Source organism: Seriola dumerili, unplaced genomic scaffold, assembly GCF_002260705.1.
Source record: "Seriola dumerili isolate Sdu_G_001 unplaced genomic scaffold, Sdu_1.0 BDQW01000226.1, whole genome shotgun sequence".
Classification (NCBI taxonomy): domain Eukaryota; kingdom Metazoa; phylum Chordata; class Actinopteri; order Carangiformes; family Carangidae; genus Seriola; species Seriola dumerili.
In genome coordinates, this window is record NW_019174481.1 from 2,788,233 (window position 1) to 2,816,110 (window position 27,878).

The window sequence follows — 27,878 nt, forward strand, 5'->3', positions numbered from 1 at the left end:
AAAGTTGTATGAACACATCTGCAGTGGCAACGTGTCTGAAATTTCTAATCAGATCACAAAATCTGATGTTTGGCAGAATTTGGTAAAACACTGGAGTTAAACCAGCATAGCGAGGTAATCCTAGACTACCAGCATGGCCCTAAACCACACGCTTTTACCAAAAATATATTATATAATTATGCATTAGTACCTAATACTTATGTAGTATTCATACTATTAATCAGAGCAATAATCCTCATTTTTATTGTAAAATAGGTACAGTGTTTATTCAACTGTAGAAGCAGGGCAGGGAAAAAAGAGCAGAACAATACAGACATGTATGTTCCTGATAAAGACAGATATTACCAGATTCTAATTAACCTGCTAGAACATATGAAGGTCAGAACCATCACCTCCTGTCTGGAGCACCTGTACTCAGTCAGCTTCTGGAAAACGTCACCGTGGAGACAGAAAGACAAAGTACAGCTCTGTGGACTTTAACAGGAACACATAATTCATAAGTTTATCCAACAAGGCCTCTGCCACTTTTATGTGGACAGTGCTCAGTTCAGGAATGTGGAGCCAGTGTTGTCCACAACGATAAATATTTGAGCCATTGCGCCATAAGCACAGAGTGCCCAGTCTCTGAGACATATGGCCTGTGATGACTGTGTCCCTGTGGGTTATGTAATGCAGCAGTAAGTCTTCTCACTTAGGTGTGACATGTCATGCACTGGCCCCATTGGAGAAGAGTTAAGTGTTTTCCCTGTGGCTTCTTCCTAACAGCTTTTCCTGATCTATCTGGCTTGGCAACTCAAAAGTAAACTGTGACTCTTATTTAGTATGGCAGCTTATGTTTGCTGTGCAGCTCTTGTTGTCAGCAAGTTTCTACAGCACCTGCATGATCCTCTTGATTTGAATTATACTTTCTTACAGTTTCATGATCAGTACTAAATTGTTAAAAGTCTTCCTGAGATACAGTCTTTTGCAAAGTCACTACAAGTACTCCGGTACTGTTTTGAAGTACTTGTAAACTCTACATTGTGTTACTAATGAATTTCAGAGGCAAATATTGTAGGCTACTTATTCCACTACATTTATTTCCCATTTGAATTTACTGGTAGAAAATATATGAGCAATTTATAATTATGAATTCATAGATTTGACAAATTAAGGTGATGGCGAGCACTGATGTTGGGGCTTGCAGACAAATTTCTAATAGGAAGTCTGCATTACAAACTGAGGGGCACTGAGCTGGTATGGTGTGGGCATTTACCAGATGAAAAGATGCTGGGTGGATTATGGGAAATGTAGGATCTAGCAATCCTGGAGCTGAACCCTCACTTGGGACGTGCAGTCAGGATATCACAGCCTCTGCTGCTTTGATTTTTAATGTTCTAATCTCCCCCAACCTTATGTTGCTGGACCACCCTTTAAAATGCTGTTTACATGGCTTATACTTTGGCATCCGTAATAATAACCCAACAATATCACACTCTGAAAGGGGGTGGTCAGTCTATTCAAACAGATTTGAATAGAATATGTTTATTGTTTTTTATTTTGTGATACTTCTACTCCACCACATTTCAGAGGGAAAGGGATTTTTTTTACTTTACTGCATTTACTGTATCTGAAAATTATGAACATATGATAAGAAAACATATGATCCATTCATAAAATATCATGCATTGTTATAGATCAAACTATCCAACAGTCTGCAGATAAAGGTTTTATCCACATTGACAAACTAAAACATTAAAATCATGAAAATGCATCAAAAATATCTAAATAATACAATATATATAAATATAAAGCCTTTTGCTATGGCCATTTTGCATAATGGGTACTTTTCCTTTTAATACTTTATTTATATTTTGCAGATTATAATTCTGTATTTTTACTTAGTTAACATTTCTACTTTTATTTGTCATTAAGTATTTTTTACAATGTGGTGTTGTTACTTTTACTTAAGTGAAGGATCTTCTTCCATCAGCGCTAGAGCCATTCAATATAATGCATACTTTTACTTTTAAAGCTTAAATTACACTTTACTGTTTATACGGTACTGCTTCTTTGAGGGGACTTTTACATGTTATGAAATACCTTTGCACTGAAGCATGTTCATAAAGGATACTCAATACTTCTTCCACCACTGATAAACGAACACATCTCTATTAAGTTGTATAGGATTTCTTTGCCCGCACATACACATGGACATATTTTAGCCTCAGTCTGACGCACCTCTGACACATGTTTTTTTTTTTGTTTTTTTTTCTCCATGTTTGTGTTTACCACCTATGATTTCAGGTTACTAGCATGAGGTAAGGCCAGCCTGCATGAAGTTTTGGTCACATGTGTGCTAACTGTCCCGGCTGAGAGCAGCCCAGCGGCGGCAGCAGCAGCAGCAGCAGCACTACAGCTCCTCTGGGCGGACGCTTCCACTGTAACCACCGCCTCTTTCTCCAACTGCACTGGGACAGATTTATGCTTCAGCTTTTTATTTATGAGCACCAGTCCACCCTCCAGGACCCCTCTAGGACGGTGTGACCGCGTAAAACAAGTGTGAAGACGACATGGGAAGCCCCATGTGCCCGAGATGACCGACGGTTTGGTCAAAATAATCACGTCTTTTTGTCGCCAGAGAGGGAAACTTAAAACAAGGCTTGTTTTTGGAGTTCCACCTCCCCTCCTCTCTCCCCGTAGGATTTGATTCAAAGGCGAAAACCAAGATGGCCGCCGATTCCGTGCAGGTAGGAAAAGTTGACAACTGTTGGGAAAAGTGCGCAAACTTGCTCAAGAGGTTCAGCTATAAGTTAGCATAAAGTTTTATTTCATTAAAGTGGAGTCGCTACGAGTGTGTAGCGTTGAATTTAAGTGAAGGGCCTTTGCTAGTTCCCAAAGGGTTGTCTGGGAATTATCCATGGATTGAGGCCTGGGAAACAATTATCCAAACTAACTTATCCCTAAATATACAAGTTTCAAACCGGTGATTTTGTGCAGAGGCTGCTGTGTTAATTAACGTTGCCGCCATTGTTCGAAACGTTTTTAACGTCACTGTTGCTTTAGTTCATGTCAAATAAAGGTTGTTGGACGTTAAACGTACAGGTCTGTAGCCTAACGTAGAGTTAACCTGCGTTATAGCTGGAAAATAAACGTTGTCTTCCGTGTATTCTCATACCGGATTATTTTTCAGTTTTATCATGTGCAATAGTAATGTGAATACAGTGAGAAATATTGTAGTAAAGAGCAAGTGTTCACTGGTTTGCTTGACGTAAAGTTTTTTCAAACACGTTACAGACCGGATGAACTTAAAACATGTCACTATTAATGCAACAGAAGTCAGAAAACGTATAGTTTAACTTGGAAATGCACTTTATATATTTATATTTTAAAAGAGGAGTAAGTGAAAGGAAGCATTACAGTCATGTCTCATTATTGTCTATGGACAGTCATGACTCATTGATTAATGTGGTTTCACTTGAGTGACGTCAGACCTGAAGTAAATCTTTCTGACTAAAAATATTGTCCAAGTGTTTCAGCTCATCCAAAACTTTATCTAATCACATTTGAGGTACAGTCAAGCGTTGCTTTTGCAGTATCGTCTAAAATCCACTCTAAGGCTAAGACCAGTCTGATTACTCACAGTATGATTCATCTTCACTGAGAGCATGGAGGGGCGGGTGGAGGTAACAGCAGATAACAAAGCTGACACTGATTGAAAATGAAGTATTTTATTTATATGTTTCCTGGGGCTGGTGCAGACCGAAACTTCTCGCAGAGGCAACAGGTGGGGATGTCCTGTTTTCAAGTCAATGATGCTGTGTCTGGACCAGATTAATCTTAAAATGGCTCATTACACTTAATGTTAACATTCATTTTAGTCACTCATCAAAGGTGTTTGCTCTATTGCTTTATCAGTGACATGTATGGATGACCCAGCCTGAAGAACAATATTCTCTGCCTTTGGTTTATAAAATTAAATTGTCACAGTAGCCCCATATTAAACAGTAATGGTATCTAACCCTTCAGCAGGTGTCGGCTAGACCACCTGTTTCCTACTGAGTATGAAAACAGAAATAGATAAAGACGTCCTTTATTTGAGATCTCACCACAGAAGTGGAGGATAATAATTTTTATTTTGCAACTAAAGATGGCTGATATGGTTGACATCACAATTAATTGAAAATCATGACATGATTTCACCAAAATTAAAGATAGAAAATGATTCATGATTCATGACTCAGCCCTGATCACAATAACTAGAAGAGCTTCCAACAACAGCTTACCTCTATTACAATATTTATTTAGGTGCAAAAAAGGATAATTTATTAGTTACGTGCTTTTATATTGACAGATACAAATGACTAGACTAATATTACATTTAGTGTATATAGTATGACCTAATTTACAGTGCTGGTATAGTATTCCCAATGAGATTGTATATATTTTTATTAGGACTTACTTTATTAGGACTTGAAGTCACTATTAAAAGATGTGTCTATGTTTAGCTACGATAGACCAAGCAAGCTAAACTTTAACATATATCACTGTGGTTGTTTATGTTTAGTGGAACCAGCTCAGCTCAGCAGAGCAACAGGTGCTTCAGTGCAGTTTATTGCTTGCGGTCTAAAATCTATTCTCTGTCCAGCTCAGACATGACCATTAACATTGACCTGAGGTACAAGACATTGTCTACAGTTGGACTTGGCATGGGATATATGTAAGGCTCATGTGAAAGCTGCATTTGTAGTATCTACGTTTATTAGCCTGTGTGGCTATTTCTGGTCGCAGCAGAGCACCAGGCTGTGGCCATTGCTCTGCAGCCAGCTGTGGGGTAAGATGACTGGGTGTCAGGTTGTAGATAGGCCTTGTGCAGAAATGGCAAGGGCTTGGCTTTTTTAAGCATGAGCCTGGATAGTGGCCTCAACTTTTCCATTGTCCTATTGTCTGAATGGAGCTCTTGTTATTGGACTTGGAGCTTTCAGGCTTAAACAGTAAGTTAACCTGCTTACATTTGAGGTTCAGCCCTAATGTTTGCTTTTACTTCACAGTTTCCTTTCACATCTTAGGCACTAAAAAAGCTTTTTGAGAAGTTCAACATATGTAGGTAACAGCTGCCTTACCTTTGTAAGAATATTATCACCTGACTTATTAAATACTAATCTTAGATTGCAGTCTGCATGTCTGCTATAGCTATAAATTAAATCGTTTTTATTTTGTAGAGAGGAACAGTCCCTATTTTATCTAATTTATAAATTAAGTACCCCCTCTGTTTTTTGTAATATTGAACATGTGTAGCTAAAATGTTTTTGAGTCTTTTCGTATGTTGTGAGCCTTGAACATTACACAGAGCAGCTAGCAGAGCCACACTGACAAGAACAAGTTCCCTCCATCCATCATAAACTGTTTGCATTGTGCTGTGAGTGGAAACGTTTGCTTACAATTCAAGCTTCACTTGTCTTTGAACCTAATAAGTCTTGAGTCTCCGGTGTGGCGTCATTCCCCTGACTAGGCAATACACTGAAGCAGAAAGAAATGATAAGGCTGTGCAGGTGAAAGAGCAACTCAAGGAAGTATTGCAGTTCCAGAGAAACCAGAGGTGAAACCAATCCTGCAAATGAGCTCCTGCTCTCTGTCTTTGAATATAGTTTCTTTGTTTGATCTCAAATTAAAATGCAGGCCTTGTGGGTCTACTAGCTGATTTATTTCCACCTTATCTGATTGGCCTTTCATGGATTTCCTTGCATTGTTGCACAGTGAAATAGGCCCTTTTGGGTGTCCTCATGCTGTCCTCATACCACAGTGGGCAAACACAGTTACAGTGCAAACAAGTTTTGCAGGGCAGTGAGCTGAAGAAGAGAGCTGTTTTTTCCCTCACACACCATTCTTCCACTTTCAGGAGCTGTGACCTCCATTTTACCTATGAGTCATCAAGGAGCTTCTGGACAAGGATATGTGCAAACTATAGCTTCGTCTGAAGTGAGCACCTATAGAGAGGAGAGTGGGGGGTTTTACAAGAGCTGTGTGAGGGATTGACTGAGCCGATTGAAATCTCTTATCTTGGCAAATATGTAATTTCCCAGCATAAATCTATCAATCGGAATTAGCCGAGGTAGTAATCCACCAAATCCTGACTCACCTTGTCTTATGATCAATTAATGGACAGAGGTCTAAATTATAGCCACAACAAAATATGATGAACTTGCTGTGTGAAAATATGGCCCCTTCTCTTGGAGAGGAGGTGGAGGTAGTTTTTGAGAGAGGCAAGGTGGCCGACCTCTGAAAAAGGCCTGGATGCTGTGTGAAACTGTAGCATGAACAAAGGGCAATGCGGCCTATATGGTGCTCTGCTGGCTTGTATCTTACAGTGATAACCTTGCTGCGTGAACTCCAGAGGAGATCTCAGGGTTTTTGTTTTCACAAGTCAATTAAAAAGCACCATCATCAGACTGAATTATCTGCATCGAGACTTGAACTCTATTCCTTACTTTACTTTGGACCTTCTTGTAGTTGTTGGGGTGTCGTTTTAGAGCTTCTCTTCTTTTTCCTCTAACACACAGGTTGCTTTCCAGGGGGGAGGCCACAATGGACAGCCAGTGTTGTGTTTTTAACTTGAGTTAATTTTAGACTCAGTCCTCTCCCTGGAGTGAGATTAGGTCCCATTCTGGGCTGCTCTGACCTCACTGGGTGAGAAGCTAAGAGGGATTTGGCTGTTGCTGCTCAGACGGTTTATCTTCCCTGTTGATGTCAATGGTCTGTGCGAGAGAGAAAGCGCAAAATGAGAGAGCCGGAGAAAATCAGATACTAGCGAAGTGAATGAGCGTGGCTTTTGATAGGAGCATCTGTCAGCTATGGTGTAGCTTAACCTTTGTGATGGAGGATATCATTGCTTCTACCAGACAACAGAACTTCAGTGGAGTTCGTGCGCTCATAGTTTAGCTGGTCAGCAGAACATGCGTGGATTGGTTTGTTCAACTGATCTAGAGATGGAGTTGGACGAAACCGATGAAGTTATGGTAAGGCAGAAAAATTAGTAAAGGCTAGAAGTTTTGTCTTGTTGCATCAGTCCACCTTTGTACCTTTTTAGTCAGTTGTGATTTTAACATTAAATGGAAGCAAATTGCATGAAGCCTAAATATAGATACGTGAATGAGAATGTGTGTTTTACTTCCTTTATAACACAATCACGATGGGTTAAATGCAATAAGACACAGATCTCGTGGTAGTCACAGTGTAGCGATGTTGTTTTTCACATTTCATTATACCCTCTTTTTATGAATGGAATAAGTTAATCTTCACATAGTTACAGCGAAGTTGGCACAGTTTCAGAGACTGTCAGAGTGCAATGAGCTTTGTTTTATCTTTTGCATTGTACGCATTGAGTTTATTTGTTATCTGGAGTGCCATAAACTCTGATTTGATTGTTTACACACATTTTTCCTAAATATCAAACGTCATGGGTGTTTGATAACTATGTGTGTGTGTAACTCATTGAGCAATTATAATTTTACTAAAGCAAGGGCAGGCTTTATGTTATGGTTTGTAATTTGGTTTGTTTAAGCTATGATGATTAATGTTGGTCTTTCATAGTTGTAACCATGTAACAAAATGAAAACTTTTTAAATGAAAAAATGAGAAGATATTTTCAAACCAAGGAACTGAGATTGATGAACTGTGTAATGAATTGAACAAAGTGATTATTCACAGTCCTCAGATAGTCACAAATGTATTCTCTGATCAACTAGTGAAGCGTCACCAGCGCACCACTGTATTCATGATGACCTTTGAAGCTGAAGCCATTCAGGAAGTGACTTCTAATCCCTCTTTAGTTAAGGTGAGGGCTTTAAGGATGCGGGTCAATGGTGACTGACAGCAGCAGTGAAAACGCCACGTACAGAGGCTCGCTCAAGTTCAAAATACACCACGACACTGGGTTGACTTCAGGGTTCCCAGGTTGGGCAGCCTCACAGGTTATTGTCACTGCATTTCAGTCATAACTTTAGATTCTTTTCTAAATACATTCACTAAAAAACTTGTCAGTTGAAAAATGTTATTGATCACCTGGTGATGAGGATCAGATCACACAGGTTTTACATGACATTCACATGTTATTATGAGAAACTCAGTGACCCCTGGGATGAAACTGTCTGTAACTCTTCCTCTGTTGTTATCACTTCTTTACTGCTGTCTTTACAGCTGGGCTCATGAGAAATCCATGCTTTTTATGAAGCAATAGCTGTTTTGAAACATTGCAAGTTGGTGCGGGGCTTTTTGTTTTTTCCTTGACAGTTTAAGTTGATTTGATGTTGAATTTCTGTTGGTTAAATGCTGCTCAAAACATGCCAGGGTGCAAAGTGTTTGTTGACTGATTCACTGACCTCTGTGTGTCCTCTCCTCCTCTTTCTCTGGCATCCCATTTTACTCTTCCTCCTTATTCTCCTCCCTCACTGACCTCTAAATTACATTCCACATCTTCCTCTTATCTCCTCTTTTTCCTCCTCCTCCTCCTCTTCCTCTCCTATCCTCCAGGGGGATGCCAGGGGCCAGATGGTGGCAGAGCGACTGGGTCTGGGACACAACCTGGACCTTTCCGACACCATGGTGCAACAGAAGCTGGACGAGATCAAGGAGCAGATCCGCCGTGAGATCCGCAAGGAGCTGAAAATCAAAGAAGGTGCAGAGAATCTGCGCAAGGTAATATCACATATTCTGCTTTACAGTAGACGGTCTTTCTCTCCAAGGGGTACTGCTTGCTCAACAGAGGGTGACTAAAACAAAAATGAACAAAATGAAAGCAGCAGAGGATAAGTCTGCTGTTCTTTAGAGCAGCAGCACAGGTCAGGCTTTAAAAACACTCAGCTACTCTCTCATAATGCAACCAGTAACATCATTTCATTAGATAAATGCCCATGTCTTTCAAATTCCATGCTGCCAGTTTGTAGTCTTCAAGGCCAAACTGATAGTCATGACAAAGCTCCTCCAGAATCTCAGAAAACATTACAACTGTTTGCACTGACTCAGTAATCATCCCCATGACTAATAAACTGATTTTTATGATTACAATTGGTTGAATTTCCTTGTAAATCTTTGTCATTAGAAAAAATTGTGTAAAGTCTTTCTCAAGTGCGCCCCACTCTCTCCTCTCTCCTCAGGTCACCACAGACAAGAAGAGCCTGGCTTATGTCGACAACATGCTGAAAAAATCTAATAAGAAGGTTGAGGAGCTTCACCAGGAGCTGCAAGAGCTCAACGCCCACATTGTGGTCAAAGACCCTGAAGAACTGCTAGGTAACAACAGTGTCACTGTGGTGCTACAGCCCCAGAGGATTTACTAAACATTAACCAGTAGTAAAGACAGCTGACATAAACTAACGCCGCATTATCTAGTGTTTCCCACAGACTTAGATCCTTCTTGCGGCAGTAGCTGACCAGGGGTGTGGTGGGACTTTCTTAAATGACTTATTAAATATTACCGTGTATAAGGTGCTCCACTGCAAATAATGCCCAAGCACATTGTGAGAAATAAATGACCAAACAGCTCCATTGCTTCACGTTGTGTCAAACAAATAACAACCCTCACATACTTGGGTCAGGCTGGTGAGGGTCGATTACATATTGTGAGTGGCCAGTGAGCCCAGTGCCGCCACACGTGCTTGCTCCCAATGGCCGGTCTGACTATGACAGATGGGTCCGTTGTCAAGGTGTTAATGTGTTTGAGAGGGAGAGGGAGGGAGAGAGACAGAGAGAGAGTGTGAGGGAGAGGGAGACAGAGAGAGAGAGAGGGAGGGAGGGAGGGAGTGTGTGAGAGAGACAGAGAGAGAGTGTGTGGGGGAGAGAGAGAGAGAGAGAGACAGGGAGAGGGAGACAGAGAGAGAGAGAGGGAGGGAGGGAGGGAGTGTGTGAGAGAGACAGAGAGAGAGTGTGTGGGGGAGAGAGAGGGAGGGACGGATAGAGTGAGAGACAGGGAGAGGGAGGGAGACAGACAGAGAGAGAGAGAGAGGGAGGGAGGGAGAGAGAGAGAAGGAGGGAGAGAGAAGGCGGGGCTGAGCAAATCAATGCTGTATAGCTCGACAATGAAATAAGTTTTTATCTATGTGAAATATAAAAAAAAAAAGTAGAAAATCAATATGTGGCGACACTGACATTGTGTTGGGCCACTACAAATAAATCAATGTATGGGAAACACTGCTGTGCCCTGCTTCTGTACAAATGTAACATTGTTGTAAACCATGTACCTTGACTTCTGTATTAGAGCAGGGGGTCGTAAGGTTAGTTGCACATTAGAAAAGATTAGTCAATTAATTAGTAGATTGACAAAAAACAAAAAAAACAACCAAACACATCGTGGTTTCAGCTTTACAATTATTAGAATTTACCAGTTTTCTTTGTGAGTGTTGGACAAGAGTGTTTCTCCATACAGTGAATCTCACTGACAATTGTAATCCAGTCCTGGGTCGGCGGGTTTGCCTGCAGCCGTTTCCATGTGATGACTCTCTTGCTGACGGCCAGATGTATTTTAAATTTCAACCCTCATCATGAGCCTTGAGTTTATCGCTGATTTTGCGCAGGTGCAATGTCACAAAAGAGCACTCAACTTCTTTAGCAATCTTTAGCAATCTCCTGCAAACTGTAAAGTATCACTGAGTAAATAATTTTGGCAGTGTTGTGTTAGAACAACACCTATATAAACACGCGTACACAAACACACAGAGCACATTGAGGGTTTGGAGGTGACTCACTCTCCAGAGGCTGACATTGTTGCATTCCACATTCCACCGACAGTTACAATGAGCTGTCGATTGTTCCCCTCCGAGGCCGCTGAAAGCCCGCTCCTGTGCGTTTGTCCACAACAATGGAATTTGGTAGAGAATCGACCACAACAGCGCTGTGCGTTCAGCGTGGTTTTGTTACAGTAGTTGCCCTATGGAGTCTTTGTTGGTGGCGAGTGTCTGGGTGAATTCAGGAAGAGATGGAATGGTATTTGTCTGCCTGTTACCACCACATCCCCCACTACAGTTGACATTAGGAAGTAGATGAGGAGGGGGGTGTGTGTGTGTTGGGGGACTGAAGGGAGGTTGTATCGGTAAATGGTTATCTTAAGTGGGAACAAATTTAGCCTGACTCGGTGACCCTGTATCTGATGAACGAGGGCTTTCTTTTTAAGTGACGAGACGCCAGCGGAATGTCGCTGGCCATCGCAAAATGATGGAGAGGGACTGAGTGCAGCTCAGCTCCTCAGTCATGAGACGACTTCCAACTTCTTGAAATACGTTCAGCTCTTGAATCCGCGAGAGACAGCACTTGTTTCCTGAATCAGTAGGAAGGACTTGCTCTGCCTCTGCAAACAGCCAGAATGTGTTTTTGTTCCAGGAGAAAGTTGAGGGGGCTCTGGTTATACTCCGCCGCTCAGCTGAGGCTAGGAATGGACCGACTCGGTCTCAGGCGCTGTCTGGGAGCAGCAGCGGCAGTTCTGACGCAGGGTCACCAGTCAGGTCTCTCTGTCACATATAATCTCAGAAGTTAACTCCCTGAATATAAGTCCAGTCAGTTTTCTTTCCAGCCATCACATCACGTCCCAAGAGACAATTACCCAGGTCAGTTTTAGTTCCAGTTTTCTAAATCATGATGTAATTGTTTAGAGAGTATTGTTAGCATGTTTCACATCAGATACAGATGGGGTTAATCTGAGGGAGGGTTCCCCTTGTCAGCTGTCCAGCAGTGACATCAGCCCTGCAGCTATTCGGTAGCTCGCTGTCTTGTCCTCCGGCCCAGCGTGGGCTGAGCCGTGTTCGGAAGGAGGGGAGGGTGGTAGGGGTCCTCAAATTCTTGGCTCGCCGTGACCTTGACCAAACCACTTCCCCACACAGAGAGGAAAGCCCCGAACCTAGACTGGATGACATACGCAGCACTTTTGTACGTGTGTTTTTACGCATGCTTTTGTCATTTCCACTAACAGCTTCCACATGATACTAGAGACCCTCATTACGCAGTTTTGCAACCAAGCTCCTGTTAAATTCTCACCTTGCTCCTCAGACTTTTGTGGTTTGGATGAGAATCTTTAAGTGCACACTTTTTTCCTGTCTTGCCCTGCCTCTGTGTGTGCGTGTGTGTGTGTGTGTGTGTGTGTGTCTCTATGGGTTAGAGGGTTGCCCCAGAAAGCCTAATATCCTCTGCTACTGCCAGTTAACAGAAATCTCTGCAGTGATGCTCCCTCAGCTTATTAAGGGTCATTAGATGAATCATTTTGACTTTCAGTTCAAAGAATCACATGCTCTCTTTTTGCTCGTCTCCCGCAGGTGTTCAAAAGAATCATTAGACGGTGTTTTGATGAAACATTCAAAGTGAATGAATCACACACTTGCCTGCTGGTTATTGTTATCTGTTTGGCAGCGTCTGCAAGAGTAACTCATGTTGCCAGTCAAGCTCACTTAAGTGGACTCAAGACACCTTCAAAAATATGAGATTTATTTTTATGTCTTGGAGAATTTGTTACATCATTTGTCATTTTGTGACTTCGAGGCTCTAAAAGAAGAGAATTGAGCTAAAAAAAAAAGGTTTCATTATGTACATAATGTATTCCCTAGGTCCTAATGAGAAATTGCCGTTGTGTTTTGAATGTGGCACATTTTTTAAAGTTTCTTCTTTGGGTCCTTTCTAAGAGGAGCTCCTTTATGACAGCACAGGCCCTGAAACTCAACTTGCAAGTCAAGTCAGGAGAAGTCAGGCAGGTTTTTTTGCCCACCTCACAAGTGTGTGTCTGTGGGAATGTTTTGCTTTGTGCTGTAGTGATCAATCTGGGGAGGGGTTTACTCTGCAGTTTTCGAGTTCAGACATGACCAAAAAAAAAACAAAAAAACAAAAAATAATGCAGTGAGCTTTTCCCGCAAAACTGTTGGTGGAAGACACTTGTTTTCATTTTCTCTTTGTGTGTCTGTACAGTCTGTGTGTGTATATATACTGTACATGTATATATAAAACGACACAAGCAATGTAAAAAGCAAAATTACATTGCCATGAATGTATTGGATTGTCATAAGTGAAAACTGCATTTGCATACACAGTGATGCAATTGTGGTACTGGTAGTTGTCTGCATGTTCACACTTGTGGTTTGGTTGTGTTTTTGTTTAGTTTTTTTTAGTTGTTGAAAGCAGAGGTGACTGCAGGGTTTCCCTCTGCTGTTAAAGCTGGAACAGACAGAGGACAGAGCCAATGAGATGATGGAAAACTTCTTTTAGTCAGCAGTGACTGCATTTGTAATATAACTTAGCTCTCTATTATAAAAGCATCAAACCAAGGCAGACTGCATATCTCTCAGCTCTGGCTTCACCTTTGATGTGTTTTAATGGCATGTTTCTATTCTTTGTGTCTGCACAATGAAAAAAAAAAAGTTGTGTTAAACACACAATGAAACCAATTGAAGTTCTCACTCTGATTTATTTTATTCATCTGAAATTCTTGATCTTAAAGTCGTGGATTTGTCTGTTCCTCCTGTGTTGAGAGACGGAGTCGGATGGAGTCTTGTGTTAACAGACCTCAATGAATTATAAACAGCAGCACCCTCTGGTTACATTATGTGACAAGTGAAGTTGCTACCTGATGTGTTTTTAGTAAACAAAGTTATAGGTCACTTTTCCGAGCTGCAGGACTGTTAAGCTCACTTCAAAATGGCTGGCAGCCAAAAATAGTAAATGCATGTGAGTTACTATTTACAGTCGGTGCAAATTTGTGACAGATTCCAGCAGCACATAGAGAGTCATATATCTGTGGTTGCCATAAGGTGCTAACTTGTACTTTTCTTTTTTCTGCCTTTACCCAGAATGCCCTCTGACCCCAGATACCCCTAACAGCGAGGCCAGAATGTGCACGAGCAGCAGCCGCCTCGCTGCCCTGAAAAGACAGAATGACATCGAGCTCAAGGTCAAACAAGGCGCCGAGAACATGATTCAGATGTACTCCAACGGGTCCTCCAAGGTAGGACTCAACAGCGGAGGGGGAGGGTTCACCTGACAGTCAGGTTTTAGCTGGTTCATGTCAGGCTGCCAAGTGTGTAAAATCAGTTATACTGTATTTAATGAGTAGTTCCAGTTTTATACAGGCTGGGTCTTGTTTATTTAGATTTCATTTATTTATAATAACATTTATAATAACATCACCAAAAAAAATTCAAACTGGGCAAGAAACATAAGCGATCAGGTCATCATGGAGGTTCTGAACAGTAGCACGTTAGCTGAAGAGAAAATGAAAGTAAACAGTAAAATTATTAGATAAATAAATTTACAAATCAACCTCCTTGTTCAACTTTGAACTGTCAGACTTGCCATCACTGTACACACACACACTGTTTTCCTGTGTTTCCAATGAGGGATTATTGGCAACATTTCGAGAGAGCTCACTTTCATTTGAAATTCAGATAAAGTGGTTCAGATCAGTGTTGCCCAAACCTGTTTGGCTTGTGACCCATTAAAACAAAGACATGTCTACTATCAACCCCTCATCTTAACATTTATCTACTAGCTGTGGTCAGAAAGGTTTTTCATTTTGATAACTATTAGAGGAACTTAAAATGGTAAAATTAACCAGAAATTCACAAGAACAAAAACAGATATTATCTGAAAAAACCAAACATAAATTTGCTTAATGTTTGAGTTTGTTTCTGCTTTCTGTTAATCATCACGTGACCCCTTAGATGCATCTTTCCACCCCACAGGTGGGAACTACTGTCACAAACCTTCTGACTACTTGTGTTTCTCCCCTGTGTGGTCTCTATTGCAGCAATAATATTTCCCATAAACCATAGAAATGACTTCAGACGTAAGAGTCAAGATGTAGTAAACCAGAATTGTCTGTTTGTCAGTCCAGAGGAGTCATAGAAACCATCAAGAACACTTCAGTTCATTTCAGTCGCCATCATCGGGTTTTATTCACCGTTGACATTCAGATTCTTTTAAAGTGGAATTACATGACACACGATCCAGATGTATTATAGCAGCTTAAAGGTGAGCTCGCCTTACATGACCTTCAACTCGCTTCACCACAGAACTCTTTCTGTTTGAATTTACACCGCCGGCCACTACTGTTGGAAATCCTTGTTTCTTCATCATGTGAATCTTCTTCACTTACACCTCCTTCCAGTCTGGCTTTTTTCCAAGGCCTGATAATTAAACTTGGCACGTGTCATTAGTTATATCATGTACCACAGACTGTAAAGGATTTCTAGACTCATTTCGTTTTTGTTTGTTTTGTTTTTTTTTTTACTTGAGGTAACAAAGTGTCTTTTTTATGAAAGGTATAATGAGCACAATCATTCCCAGTTTGAAAACCAGCTTCCCCTCTGTAGATGGTAGAATGATACATGGCAGGTTTGCTTTCTTCTCTGTAGGGGAGGAGGAAACGTGAGAAGGCGCTGACACATACTGTGTGTCATTCTCACTGCTGTTTGTTCCCAAAGCTGTTACCGTCCTTGTGGCTCCACTAATGCTCAGACCGAGAAAAACTATAATTTAGTTGGGAGGGGTGTGTGTGTGTGTGTGTGTGTGTGTGCGTGTGTGTATTATAGTCGTCAGAACTAATAACAACAGCTGGAGGACTGAGAACCTCTCATGCTCATCTTGGCTCTTGTGTCCATCAGTAGTAATTGAAGCCACTTTGTAGTAGACAGTTGAGCATAGTGTAGAGTTTCAGTGGTGTCATCTCTGCTTGGCCAGTGATGTAATTCTGCCTTTTATTGGATGTTTCTGTGGATACATCAGTGTAATTTAATGTAGCGTATGCTGATTAAATTTGTCTTGCCTTGAAATCCCTCTTTAAAGGAAGAGTTAAACATTTTGGGGAATATGCTTTTTTGAAATCTTGCTGAGGAGATTGATGCCACCCTCATGTCTGTATGGTAAAATATGAAGCTACAGCCAGCAGCTGATTAGCTTAGCTTAGCACAGAGAGAGAAAACAGGGGGAAACAGCTAGCCTGGCTCTGTCCACAGGTAAAATAATATCTGACTACCAGCACATCTAAAGCTCAGCAATAATTTTCCTATTTTTTTCTTTTCTTGTTTTTTTTTTTTTTATTATTCTTATAAAATAGACAAGTTGCAGTTTTTCAGGGGATTATGTTCACATCTGTTTCTCGGTCGGGTCCAAGAAATGGTCCAGAGAGTCACTGTGCCTGGCCAAGACATTTCTTCACATTAACAGGGTATAATGTGCAGAAAAAGCATTGTTTTGAATTTATTGAAATACATTTGGTTTTTTTTAAGTATTTTATTAAAAAATTTGAACTAACATTTAACCTCTCACGTATGTGTCTGCTGTCTAAATTCATCTACATCCCAGGATCAACACCTCACATGCTTTCAAAACTTGTGTAATGGAAATTTGTGCTGATTTGTGACCAATTTAAAAAAAAAAAAAAAAGCACTCAGACATGAGTCGTTGAACTTTACCCAACGAGACACTGAAGATCGTTGTATTATGTGTCCAAGTGAGCGTGGTGTTGAAACAATAGGTACTTGTGGAGCCTCAGTCTGTAACTGTAGTACAGTAACAGGGACTGAAAGTTGTCACATGACCCCGACTGTCTGTCTGGCCAGGGGGAGGTCAGTGCTTTGTAAGTGACCTCCCCCGGTCAGACAGACGGACAGAGGCACCTTCCAGTTGGAAATAGTCATGTCCTGATGTCACAGAGGAAATGCCTGCTGGACAGAGGTCTTTCCTGCGCGGGCCGCCGTCAACAACCAGGATTTAAACTTCAGAGGAATTCTGGGTGGAGTTTACTTACTCCACTCTGTGTGTGTGTGTGTGTGTGTGTGGGTGTGTGTGTGTGTGTACGTATGTGAGGGTCAGCAATTACAGCACACAATGAGATTCCACTTTTTTTTTTTTTTTTTTGTGAATAAGATTTTCCATGTGGTCACTGGTACTTTGGCTCCAATTAAGGGCATGAACTGGCGTCCTGGCTGTTTGCGTTGCGTGCTCACAACAACAAAACACAATGAGTGACGAGAGATGGCGTGCATTTGGGGGTCATTTATCCTGACACTGAAAGCTATTTAAGTCAGGAAGACAAAACATTACTAAAGCCTTTGACTCAATCATTAATGTGTGTCAAAAGTGTATCGATAACGCTTTGTTTTCACTCACAGGATCGTAAGTTGCTAGCGACAGCCCAGCAGATGCTTCAGGACAGCAAGACGAAGATTGAGTTCATCAGGATGCAGATCCTCAAAGCCAGCCAGACCAGCGAGCTGAGCTTCGAGAACAATGATGTGATGGGTGAGCCTTCGCTTGCAATCAGTGATCGATTAGAATCAGTCAAATGTGAAATGCCTCTCACAGATTAAAACAAAGAGAAACACATACACACACACACACACACACACCTGTTCACCCAATGTCTTATAAACCATGATGCATCAAAATAAAGAATCCCGTTCGTCCTTGTCCTCCAGAAAAACCCATCATCAGCCCGTTAGACCTGCGGGTGGAGGAGCTGTGTCACCATGCCAGGATAGAGTCCGCTGTGGCCGAGGGAGCCAAGAATGTCATGAAACTCCTGGGCTCAGGAAAAGTCACGGAAAAAAGGGCACATTCAGAGGTAGATGTTTGTGTTGTGTGAGTGTGTGAGTTTCCATGTAAAGTCACATCCTCTTTCCACTTGGTGTGTGATACTGGTTTGAAACGAGCAAGAAAAAGATTCTCTTCACTTGAGAGCCGATACAGTTTAATGGACTTCAAATGAAACTGATCCCTGCTCTGCTGCTGTGCTCTTCTAAAGTAAAATGGACCATGTAATTGATGTTTCTCTCTGTTTCCATCCTTCCTCAACTCATTTCCCACACCCTCTCTTTCCTTTCCTTCCCCCCCTCTTTTCTTTCCTTTGACTTCCTTCTCTCCTTCCCATCTGTCCAGGCCCAAGCTCGTTTTAATGAGTCCAGTCAAAAACTCGACCTCCTGCGATATTCCTTGGAGCAGCGCCTCAGTGAGTTACCTAAAAACCACCCGCGCAGCAGCAGCATCATAGAAGAGTTGTCCCTGTTGTCCTCGCCGGTCCTCAGTCCCAGATCAAGCATCATCTCCACACAGAACCAGTACAGCACTGTCACCAAGCCCGCTGCACTCACAGGTAACAGGACCAGGGACATATTGATGGTTATTGATTAACACATGGATCGTTTGAGATCATTTACACTCTGTTGTCACAGCCCCGTCCCATTGTTCTCAACAAAGAACAGAAATGATGTTGAGTGGATATAGGTATCGTAAATGACACGCGTATTGCTGTCATAATTACTTTTTTTTTGGTTTAATGTTTGCCTTTGCACAGTGATATAACACAGAGATATTTCATTAGTCATCCTGTTTTTTTTTTTTAGTCTGTGCGCTCTTCTCAAGTACACACTTTTCATTTTAGCACAAACACAGGACTGCGGTTGTCTCACACAAACTTTGCTGATTTGTATGTGTAATGTTCCTTCAGTCACACAGGAACAAAGCCAACTTGATGGATCTGTAAGGGCTGGTCGGATAAAGATAAATATTTATTCTAACTCAGATTTAACAGTGAATTAATTGCGCTAAACTGTCTAGTTTTATCATCTGAAGCAGAGCCGATTTGCTGTGAATTCTGACACTTTTCAAACCAAACACACGACAGATTTCTAGCTGTTCAGCTCCTTTTCCATCCTTTAGGAAAGATGTGAATCTAATATTTTAAAGGGTTCAATGTGCTCTTTTAAAACTGTTCCTCTCAGAAGATGTCACTCATTATCATCATGGAAGCACAGATCTTAGGTCAGAGATATTCTGCAGGGTGGGTGGCCTAAAATTAGTCAATCTTTATATTTGAGCAGCTGTCAAAACCTGAATTAGGCTCGTCTAACAGAAAAACCAAGACTGTCCTGGCTCAGTAAACCATCCTAACATTTCTTTATGAAACCAACTACAAGTAAAAAGCTTCCCCTGATACATTTTGAAAGTATATTTAAACACATCATCCAGTTTCCATGTGCAAAATGGGATAACTGAACAGCCTGGAACAAGAAAGAGTGTGAATATATGAATGTGCATCATCCCACCTGACTTCCAGGCACCTTAGACGTCAGGCTCATGGGCTGTCAGGACCTTCTGGAAAATGTTCCAGGTCGTTCCAAAGCTGCATCTGTCCCGCTGCCCGGCTGGAGCCCCAGCGAGACACGCTCATCCTTCATCAGCCGAGCAAACCGAAACCGCGGCGTGAGTTCGAGGAACCTGACGAAGAGCGAGGAGCTCTCCAGTAAGTAGGCCTGACCTCGTCCTCCGTCTGAGGAGAGTAAATATTGATGAAAACGAATTCTGTGATTACATTAAGCTTCACCGAAGTTAACCACCTCAGTGAAATGACCTTATCTCTAAAAACAAGTGAATGATCACAATCAGGACACTGTTAATACACTAGTGCTTAACAAATTGTGTGTGTGCGTGTGTGTGTGTGTATTTCTTCAGATGAGATCAGCGCAGTGTTGAAGCTGGACAACACGGTAGTCGGCCAGACAAGCTGGAGGCCAGTCAGCAACCAGGCGTGGGACCAGAAGTTTACATTGGAGCTGGACCGGGTAACACACATGCACACACACACACACACACACACACACACACACACACACACACACACACACACACACACACACTTCTGCCCTTGACCTACATCTCTGCTGTTGACTCAGTGTTGCGTGTGCAACACAGTTTTTCACGTTTGTTGTTGTTTGTATGTGTGTTTCTGTGTGTGTGTGTGTGCGTGCGTGCGCGTGGCTCTCTCCTGTAGTCTCGTGAGCTTGAGATCTCGGTGTACTGGCGTGACTGGCGTTCGCTCTGTGCTGTCAAGTTCCTGCGGCTGGAGGACTTCCTGGACAACCAGCGTCATGGGATGTGTCTCTACCTCGAGCCACAGGGCATGCTGTTTGCTGAGGTACACACAGACTCACACACATGCACACAAACACACACACACACCAAGTAGATTAATTCCATAAAAGGGCATTGAGTAATTGAGTGAAGTTTACCAGCGTGTGTCGGTAATAAAGGAACAATGAAACAACATACTGCCTGTAGTGGGAAGATTTTTTAAAATGCAATGAGAAAACATGGTGAAATATGATATATATATATATATATATATTATATAATTTGATAATCATCCTTATTGATCCTTTGATAATCCTTTTCATGTTGTGCTGTGGTGTAGTAGAGTGAAAGCTTTCATTTTTATAAACACCTTTCACTTTACCTTTGTGCTGTGAGTGTGCTGATCTCGAACATCCTCTAAAGACACTTTCAAACTGCACCGTCAGTCCAGACGTTAATGTAGCTTCATCAATTCTAAAATAAATGAATACTAATGCCACAACGCATTGCACTCCTTTCTATCTTTCATTAACACACAGAACCTTTAACAGTCACTCATGCAGTTCTCTGCCGCCTCAGCTGTTTAATCTTACAGTGTAGTCTCTTGACAGAACATCCTATAATATCTGTACATACAGACATACACACACACACACACACACACACAGACACACACACACACACACTGGCTTTTTATAGTTCTCATGCACAGATTTGTCCCAGTTCTGTTGGTTTTCTAAATTTCCCGTCACGGTTTCTGTTTGTTCAGGTAACATTTTTCAACCCTGTCATTGAGAGACGACCAAAGTTGCAAAGACAAAAGAAGATTTTCTCAAAGCAGCAAGGTGAGTCATAGCTGTCAACAGAGCACTGCACTTTTTCAAGGTGCGCTATTGTACTTCTCAGTCGTTCGTGACGGAAACTTGCATTTGTTTAAACAGGGTTGGGTGTTGTGTCTAAAATTTTCTAATTACAGTATTAATTTTTCTTGACTTTCCTTCCAAATCAGTTGCTACGTGGTTAAAGGAAAGGAGGGATTTTTTTTTTGTATTATTCACAGATATTCCTTGTTTTCCTCTTCCTTCTCTTTTTCACTTTTTCACTGACAAACCTCTTCACCTTTTCGCTTTTCTTCGCCTCCCCCTTTTTGTGTATTTTACTTTGTCTCTATCAGGAAAAACCTTCCTGCGAGCCCCTCAGATGAACATCAACATCGCCACCTGGGGCCGCCTGGTGAGAAGAGCCATACCGACTGTCAGCACCAACTCCTTCAGCCCGCAGGCTGCTGAGACCGGACCCAGCAGTCTGCCCGGGTCACCCACACCCAGCAGGTACTCAATCACACATGCACAGACATAACAGATATTAAAAAGTCATTATTAACTCATACTCATAATAAAGCTAAGATAAGAAATTAAAAAAAAAAAAGACAGATTAACGACAGTGTTTATTAGTTCTCAGTCTCTCACTATTTCTAACTAAGTTTAAAGACACAAAAAGTTACTTATGTTCAGTGTCAGTAGCTGGAGCGTTGATGTCTTTACTGAGCTTTACCTCTCCACACACAGTGACCCACTGGTGACCAAACTGGACTTTGACAAAGAGCCCACCCCAGGACCCAAACACTACCCAGCTCCCGATAACATCCGAGAACCACTGGTGCAGGACAAGATGCCCGACAAGGAGGAAGTACAGGTACAAGTGTTTCAGGAAACACAAGTTAGGTTGATAAGGCAGCAGTGAACTGATACAATCACAGATTGAGGACAACAGAGCAGCAGCGAAGCTCCTCGTTAGTCTTGTGCATGAAAATGAGGTTCTATGTTTTCTGTTTAAAATAATGCTTCATGTTTTCTAATTTCTTACATTTTCAGATTTGTCTTTGAATAAAATAATACTCATTGACCAGAGCTTCAACTCAGTATTGATCATACATGTCTGAATACGACTACAAATTCTCACCGTAAATCATCTTGGTATAAACTGTTTATGAGTCTCATCTAGTTTTAATAACAACCATAGATAAGACAGTTTACAGTCTTTCATCAGTGTTCCTTTGTGTAACTAAAGAACTCCTGGTCGAGTAATAATCACAGGATTTGTTCAGTTAAACAATATAATTTTGTATGTAATTTATTTATTTGTGAATATTAATAAGACATGACAGATGTAAGTATAATTTCCCAGTAATAAATGATGACGAACAGCTTGTTGATTATAATTTTTTATTGACCAAAACGCCACTGATTTGACTGTTACACTATCTTTGTCATTTATGTCTAATTCTCCTGCTTTGTGTTTCTTCTCTGCAGGACGCACTCGCCTCATTTGACTTCCTGAACAAGAGAAACAGCATGGCGGTGAAGCCGGACCTGGACGGAGTGGCGGAGCAGGAGATCCAGCATCCAGACCTGGAGCTCACCGCCATCCAGAAAGACACAGAGATAAGGTAGGAGAGCCACGAGCTCGTTTGGGTTCGTGTTAGTTTTAAATGTTGAAGTGAATTTCAAATGAAAGTTAAAAGAAGAGAGGAAAAGATGTGGTGATTTTCTTTTTTTCTTCCGGTTGCTCCAAGTAGAGACTTGTGTTTGAAAAGGGCAGCGGGCAGGAAAACGTACTTATTAATATTTCTGGTGGATGTTGTTCTGTCGATGATTTTCAGTGAGAATGAGGAAACAATAATGTGGCACAGAAAGATTGTAAATACACAAAGTTTGCTGCCACTGTTTTGATTCTCCTGTTACAGTTGTTGACATCTTTTAACATCTCTGATTTTCATGCTGTGGATGTTGCAGTGGGGGAAAAAAAAAAGTAACCAGTGAAGGAGTTAGATGGGGTTAAATGCTGCCCCCTGGCTTTGACTCGTCATGATTTTGAATTTTACTGCAAGCAGTCCGTCTGCAGCTGCCTGTTTTCTTTTTATTCAAAACACTTCATGCAGATTGGTCTACACTGACTTCTTTAGGCATACTGATGTAAACACTGATGTCTTTCCAGGGAAGAAGAGCAGTTCCACTTCAGTCTCCAGGACTTTAAATGTGTAGCAGTCCTCGGACGTGGTCACTTTGGAAAGGTGCGTTTCATTTGATCATCCGACACAGGGCTGCAACTAATGATTATTTTTGTTGTCGATTTATTAATAGTTTTGTTTAAAAAAAAAAAAAAATGCCAGAAAGTGCAAAAAAAGCTCATTATAATTTTCTGGAGCTGAAGGTGGCATCTTTAAAAATCCACAGTCCAGAACACAATGATATTAAGTTCATATATGACAAATAAACCATCAAATCCTCAAGTTTCAGAAGTTCAAACTGGGAACTTTGACATTTTTGAAATTTGTCAATTTAACAAAATAATTGATTCATTTTCTGTCAGTTTCTTAACTGATTCATCCACTGATTGTTTAATCTTGAGTAAAAATGAGCAAAGTGAGGAGGAAAGCTAGAATAAAAGCTGTCTCTCCTCTGCTGCCCCTCTACAGGTGTTGTTAGCTGAATATAAAAGCACAGGCGAGATGTTCGCCATCAAAGCTCTGAAGAAAGGCGACATTGTGGCTCGTGATGAGGTGGACAGGTAAACAGACTCTCACCAGTGTGTCACTGAAGTGAAATAAAATGTCATTTGTTGTGAAAAACTGTCGAGCTAAAAAACAAAGTAAAGGAAGTCGAAAGTCGTTTGTTTTGCTCAGAGCGTCGATGTGACTTTTCCTTCAAGTACAAATTTCATCTCCCTGCGGCGCCGTGACTCACGTGATCGTCTCTTCTCTTCCAGTCTGATGTGTGAGAAGAGGATTTTTGAAACAGTCAACAGCGTCCGCCACCCGTTCCTGGTCAACCTGTTTGCGTGTTTCCAGACGCAGGAGCACGTTTGTTTTGTCATGGAGTACGCAGCGGGAGGCGACCTGATGATGCACATCCACGCTGATGTTTTCTCTGAGCCCAGGGCCGTGTGAGTGACCAGAGCTTCACCTCTGTATCGATCATACACGTCTGAACACGGCGACAAATTCTCACTGTAAACCGTCTTGCAATAAATTTGATTGCATGATTCTCTCAGTTGATCCAAATGACTTGGAGTATGTAGCTTGTATGAATCCTCTTTCTGGTTGGCTCACGGGGGCCTTCATCATTTGTAGCAGTAACATTATTTTCATTTTGTCGTATAAATGTAATTAAAGTAAATTCATAGTCTCTTGTGCATTTGAGATTATTCCGTTATATAAATTCTGACGTAAGTCTTAAGTTACTATATAAATAACAATTATTTTTAAAATGGCTTTTTCATATCCTGTAAAAACGTCTCCTCAGTGCATCATACTTCATAGCTTCAGTGAAGCTCATGCAGCCTTATTTACCGGCTGTTTTGTACCTTTGCAGATTTTATGCAGCCTGCGTTGTGCTGGGATTACAATTCCTACATGACCATAAAATTGTGTACAGGTAAACAGGTTACATAATTTTAACAGAATTTATTTCCACAAGAAGCTTTAAGGTCTCAAAAATAATTGTGGTTCTCTTGTTTGTTTTTTTTTGTTATTTGCAGAGATTTGAAGCTGGATAACCTGCTCCTGGATACAGAGGGCTATGTAAAGATTGCTGACTTTGGACTTTGCAAAGAAGGTAAATTGGGAGATGACATCAATCTAAAAGCTTCAGACTTTTGTTGTTGAAAGGAAGTCCTGTGGGGAATTGCTTGAAAGCCGGGGCTCAAGAGTTTGTTTTTTTAAAGGATTAAAGAGGAACATTGTGGAGCATCAGGTGGCCTAGTGGTTAAGATGTACACCACACAACTGTAATATCCCCCGTTTGATTGTGACTTTTGTTTGCATGTTGTATCCGCTTATCTTTCCCCATGTTTTCAGTCTCTATCTACACTGAGCTGTCTGTAAGACCGCTAGATAAATATCATGTAACTTCATTATGAATCTATTTAATTATCATAAAAACACACGTTCTAAATAAAGTTATTGGTGCGACCGAGCCAGGTTAAAGGACAGATTCGTTTTCCAGGAGGGTTTTTACTAAACTGCCTGTGTGTTGTTTCAGGAATGGGGTTCAGGGACCGCACCAGCACATTTTGTGGCACGCCAGAGTTTTTAGCTCCTGAGGTTTTGACTGAGACGTCGTACACCCGCGCTGTGGATTGGTGGGGACTGGGCGTCCTTATCTTTGAGATGCTGGTTGGAGAGGTGAGTACACAGTACTCAAAAAAAACTTTCATAAACATGCAGTAACTGTATGTGAATTGCATATTGTCGTGACCCATACAATCCTCTGACATAACAGCGACTCATCTCTTTCATCTTGGCACGTCTCTTTTAGTCGCCCTTCCCCGGTGACGATGAGGAGGAAGTGTTTGACAGCATTGTCAACGATGAAGTCCGCTACCCACGATTCCTCTCCACCGAGGCCATCTCCATCATGAGGAGGGTGTGTAGATAGACTGAGAATTAATTCAACTCTGCTTTTATTGACAAATCGTCATTGTATAAGAGCATTTACACAGTTTGTGTGTGTGTGTGTGTGTGTGTGTGTGTGTGTGTGTGCGTGTGCGTGTGTGTGTGCGTGTGCGTGGGAGTCAACCACTGTAATGTTAACCGTATTTTATTGTTTTCCTCGTGCTCAGCTTTTGAGGAGGAGTCCAGAACGGCGTCTGGGAGCAGGAGAAAGGGACGCAGAGGAGGTTAAGAAACATCTGTTCTTCAGGGTAAGAAACAAAAAGACCATTTGCATTGATTTTGTTTTTTCTACTGTTGTAATTTTGTATTTAATGGAATAGTTTTACATTTTAATTAGTGAGCAATCTTTTTTTTTCCGTCAGACAGAGCCGGGTTAGTCGTTTCCCTTGTAGCCACTCTTTATGCTAAGCTAAGCTAAGCAGATGCTGACTGTAGCTGACTGTAGAGATGAGCGGTATCCTCCTTCTTATTCAGCTTCCTTTAAGAAAATTGTTGGCACTACTGTTATCCTCTCTGTGTGTCTGCAGCACATGGATTGGAACGGACTGCTGGCTAAGAAGGTGAAGCCGCCGTTCGTGCCAACGATTCAGGGCGCCAACGACGTCAGCAACTTCGATGATGAATTTACCTCAGAGGCTCCGATCTTAACCCCGCCCAGGGAACCCCGAGTGCTGTGCTCTGAGGAGCAGAACATGTTCTCTGACTTTGATTACATCGCTGACTGGTGTTAGCTTGACATGACTCCCCTCAACACACACACACAGACGCAGACACACACACAGACGCAGACACACACACACACACACACACACACACACACACACTGTGAACCAACCAACACAGCAGTGACTGTAGCTCACATCTTTTAAAACTCTTCCTCCCTGCCCAAAATGTTGAGGAGCAGCGGACGCGGCTCCCTGAGCCTTCGGGCAAAAACTCTGTGCCATTGAGAAGAAAGTTCAGACGCCTCCTGAGTACCCCCACTTATTTTTTAATCCACATGAAGAACATTTTTTTTTAAAGAGAAAAAGAACAAAAGAAACTCTGTTGGAGAGTGAAGGAGGAGGGATGCTTTGTCCTCTCGCACACGTTGTCGTCGTGTCCATTGTCTGACCACTGAGAATGTTTTTCATATGAACTCCAAGAAGACGGCAACAGATCGCAATCATGTTATTCAGTGTCACTGTCTTCAGTTTTTTTGATCTGTACAGATTATATTCAGTCGTATATTTTATTGTTGTGTTTTCTTTATTTGCAAAGCCCTCGCCACAGCTTAAGGACATTTATCTCACTGTAAAGTTTGACAGTTCTGTCACGACCATGTCTGAGACTGGTGTTCGGTGAATTTAAAGTGCTCAAAGCATCATCACTGAATGGTCAACTGCAACAAACATCTTGACTACTACTGCTGCTTCTTGACTTGAAAACCAAGTAAGAGTCTTCACACTACATTTCCTTGTGTGTTGGGGCCCAATCCTTGTCCACACCCCGGGTTTAACACCCATGTTTTCCCTCACTTTGCTCACTTGAAGTTTGCATGTGTGCATACAACATGATAATAATACTCTAACTTAAAACGGCAGTCCATCCTGAACCACGTTCTACATAAGCTGTTATATGAATTACCATCTTTCAGTTTTAATTTGAAGTTTCATATTGAAGATGATGATTACAAATGCCTTTTGGCCAGAACAAATAATGCAAAATATTATTTTTTCATTTCTGATGCCCTCTAGTGGCGCTGTAGGTTGAGGTTGATATTCAGCTGAACTCAGTCCTAAAGATTTAAGAGCCACATGATGTTGCAGTATCACTTTTGTCAGAGCCGAGCTCAGTTGGATTTCAGTTCCTGTGGTGGAGCTGATGTTTTTCTTGTTACCTCAGTAAAAGTGAAAACACTTGAGACCAAATTCATTGTGTCCCTCTTGAAGCAGCAAAGAAACTCTCGTGGTTAGAAGAACATCCGGTTGATGGACTGATAGTGAACCCAATGACAGATGAACTAAAGATGTGTTGCGCAAAAATCTACAAGACAAGTGCTGAGCTTTTTTTTTTTTTGGGGGGGGGGGGGGCACACATTAAACTCAGTTATTTTAGGTGTCTGTCAAAATGCCATTGAAATGTTTCCCACACTGTTTTGTGATTAGATTTTTCAAGCTGAAACAGTGGCCCCAGCAGATGACTGTCAGTTTGCATGTTAAATATAAATTGACTCGGATGTTGCAGACCTGTTGATGAGTCACTACAGGGGCGGGCAGGGTATATTATATATACATACTGTATGTACACAATTAAGCTGAAAGCACTAATTTTATCAATAGTTTTAATTATCTACGTTTCTTAATGATGAAAATAGATTGTACAAAGTTTTTTTTTTTTTTTTTTTTATTCCTTGCTTGTGCATGTTGTCGCCAGAACAGATGAAAACTTAATGGATGGTACACCAATACTCAAGTCTCACAATGTTGCTGTTCACCCCGGTGTAAAAAAACAAACCGAAGAGGCATTTCTGCAGTCATTGTTTGTTGCCCATCATGAATGCACAAATTAAACATTTGTAATAGTGGGA

At 41.4% G+C, this 27,878-nt stretch overlaps 1 protein-coding gene across 1 annotated transcript; it reads left to right on the forward strand.

Annotated features, from left to right (window-relative positions):
- The first annotated feature begins 2,630 nt into the window (after positions 1 to 2,630).
- Positions 2,631 to 27,875, forward strand: pkn2 (protein kinase N2). Its single transcript, XM_022754895.1, has 23 exons — positions 2,631 to 2,729; positions 8,509 to 8,673; positions 9,132 to 9,267; positions 13,797 to 13,951; positions 17,118 to 17,247; positions 17,424 to 17,569; positions 17,884 to 18,097; positions 19,061 to 19,246; positions 19,456 to 19,565; positions 19,775 to 19,918; positions 20,624 to 20,699; positions 21,029 to 21,185; positions 21,423 to 21,549; positions 22,167 to 22,303; positions 22,852 to 22,927; positions 23,333 to 23,424; positions 23,623 to 23,799; positions 24,228 to 24,290; positions 24,394 to 24,470; positions 24,897 to 25,039; positions 25,173 to 25,280; positions 25,477 to 25,557; positions 25,837 to 27,875. Exons 1-23 carry the CDS (start codon positions 2,709 to 2,711, stop codon positions 26,038 to 26,040), a joined length of 2,925 nt encoding a protein of 974 aa, XP_022610616.1. The 5' UTR covers positions 2,631 to 2,708; the 3' UTR covers positions 26,041 to 27,875.
- Positions 27,876 to 27,878: the final 3 nt, after the last annotated feature.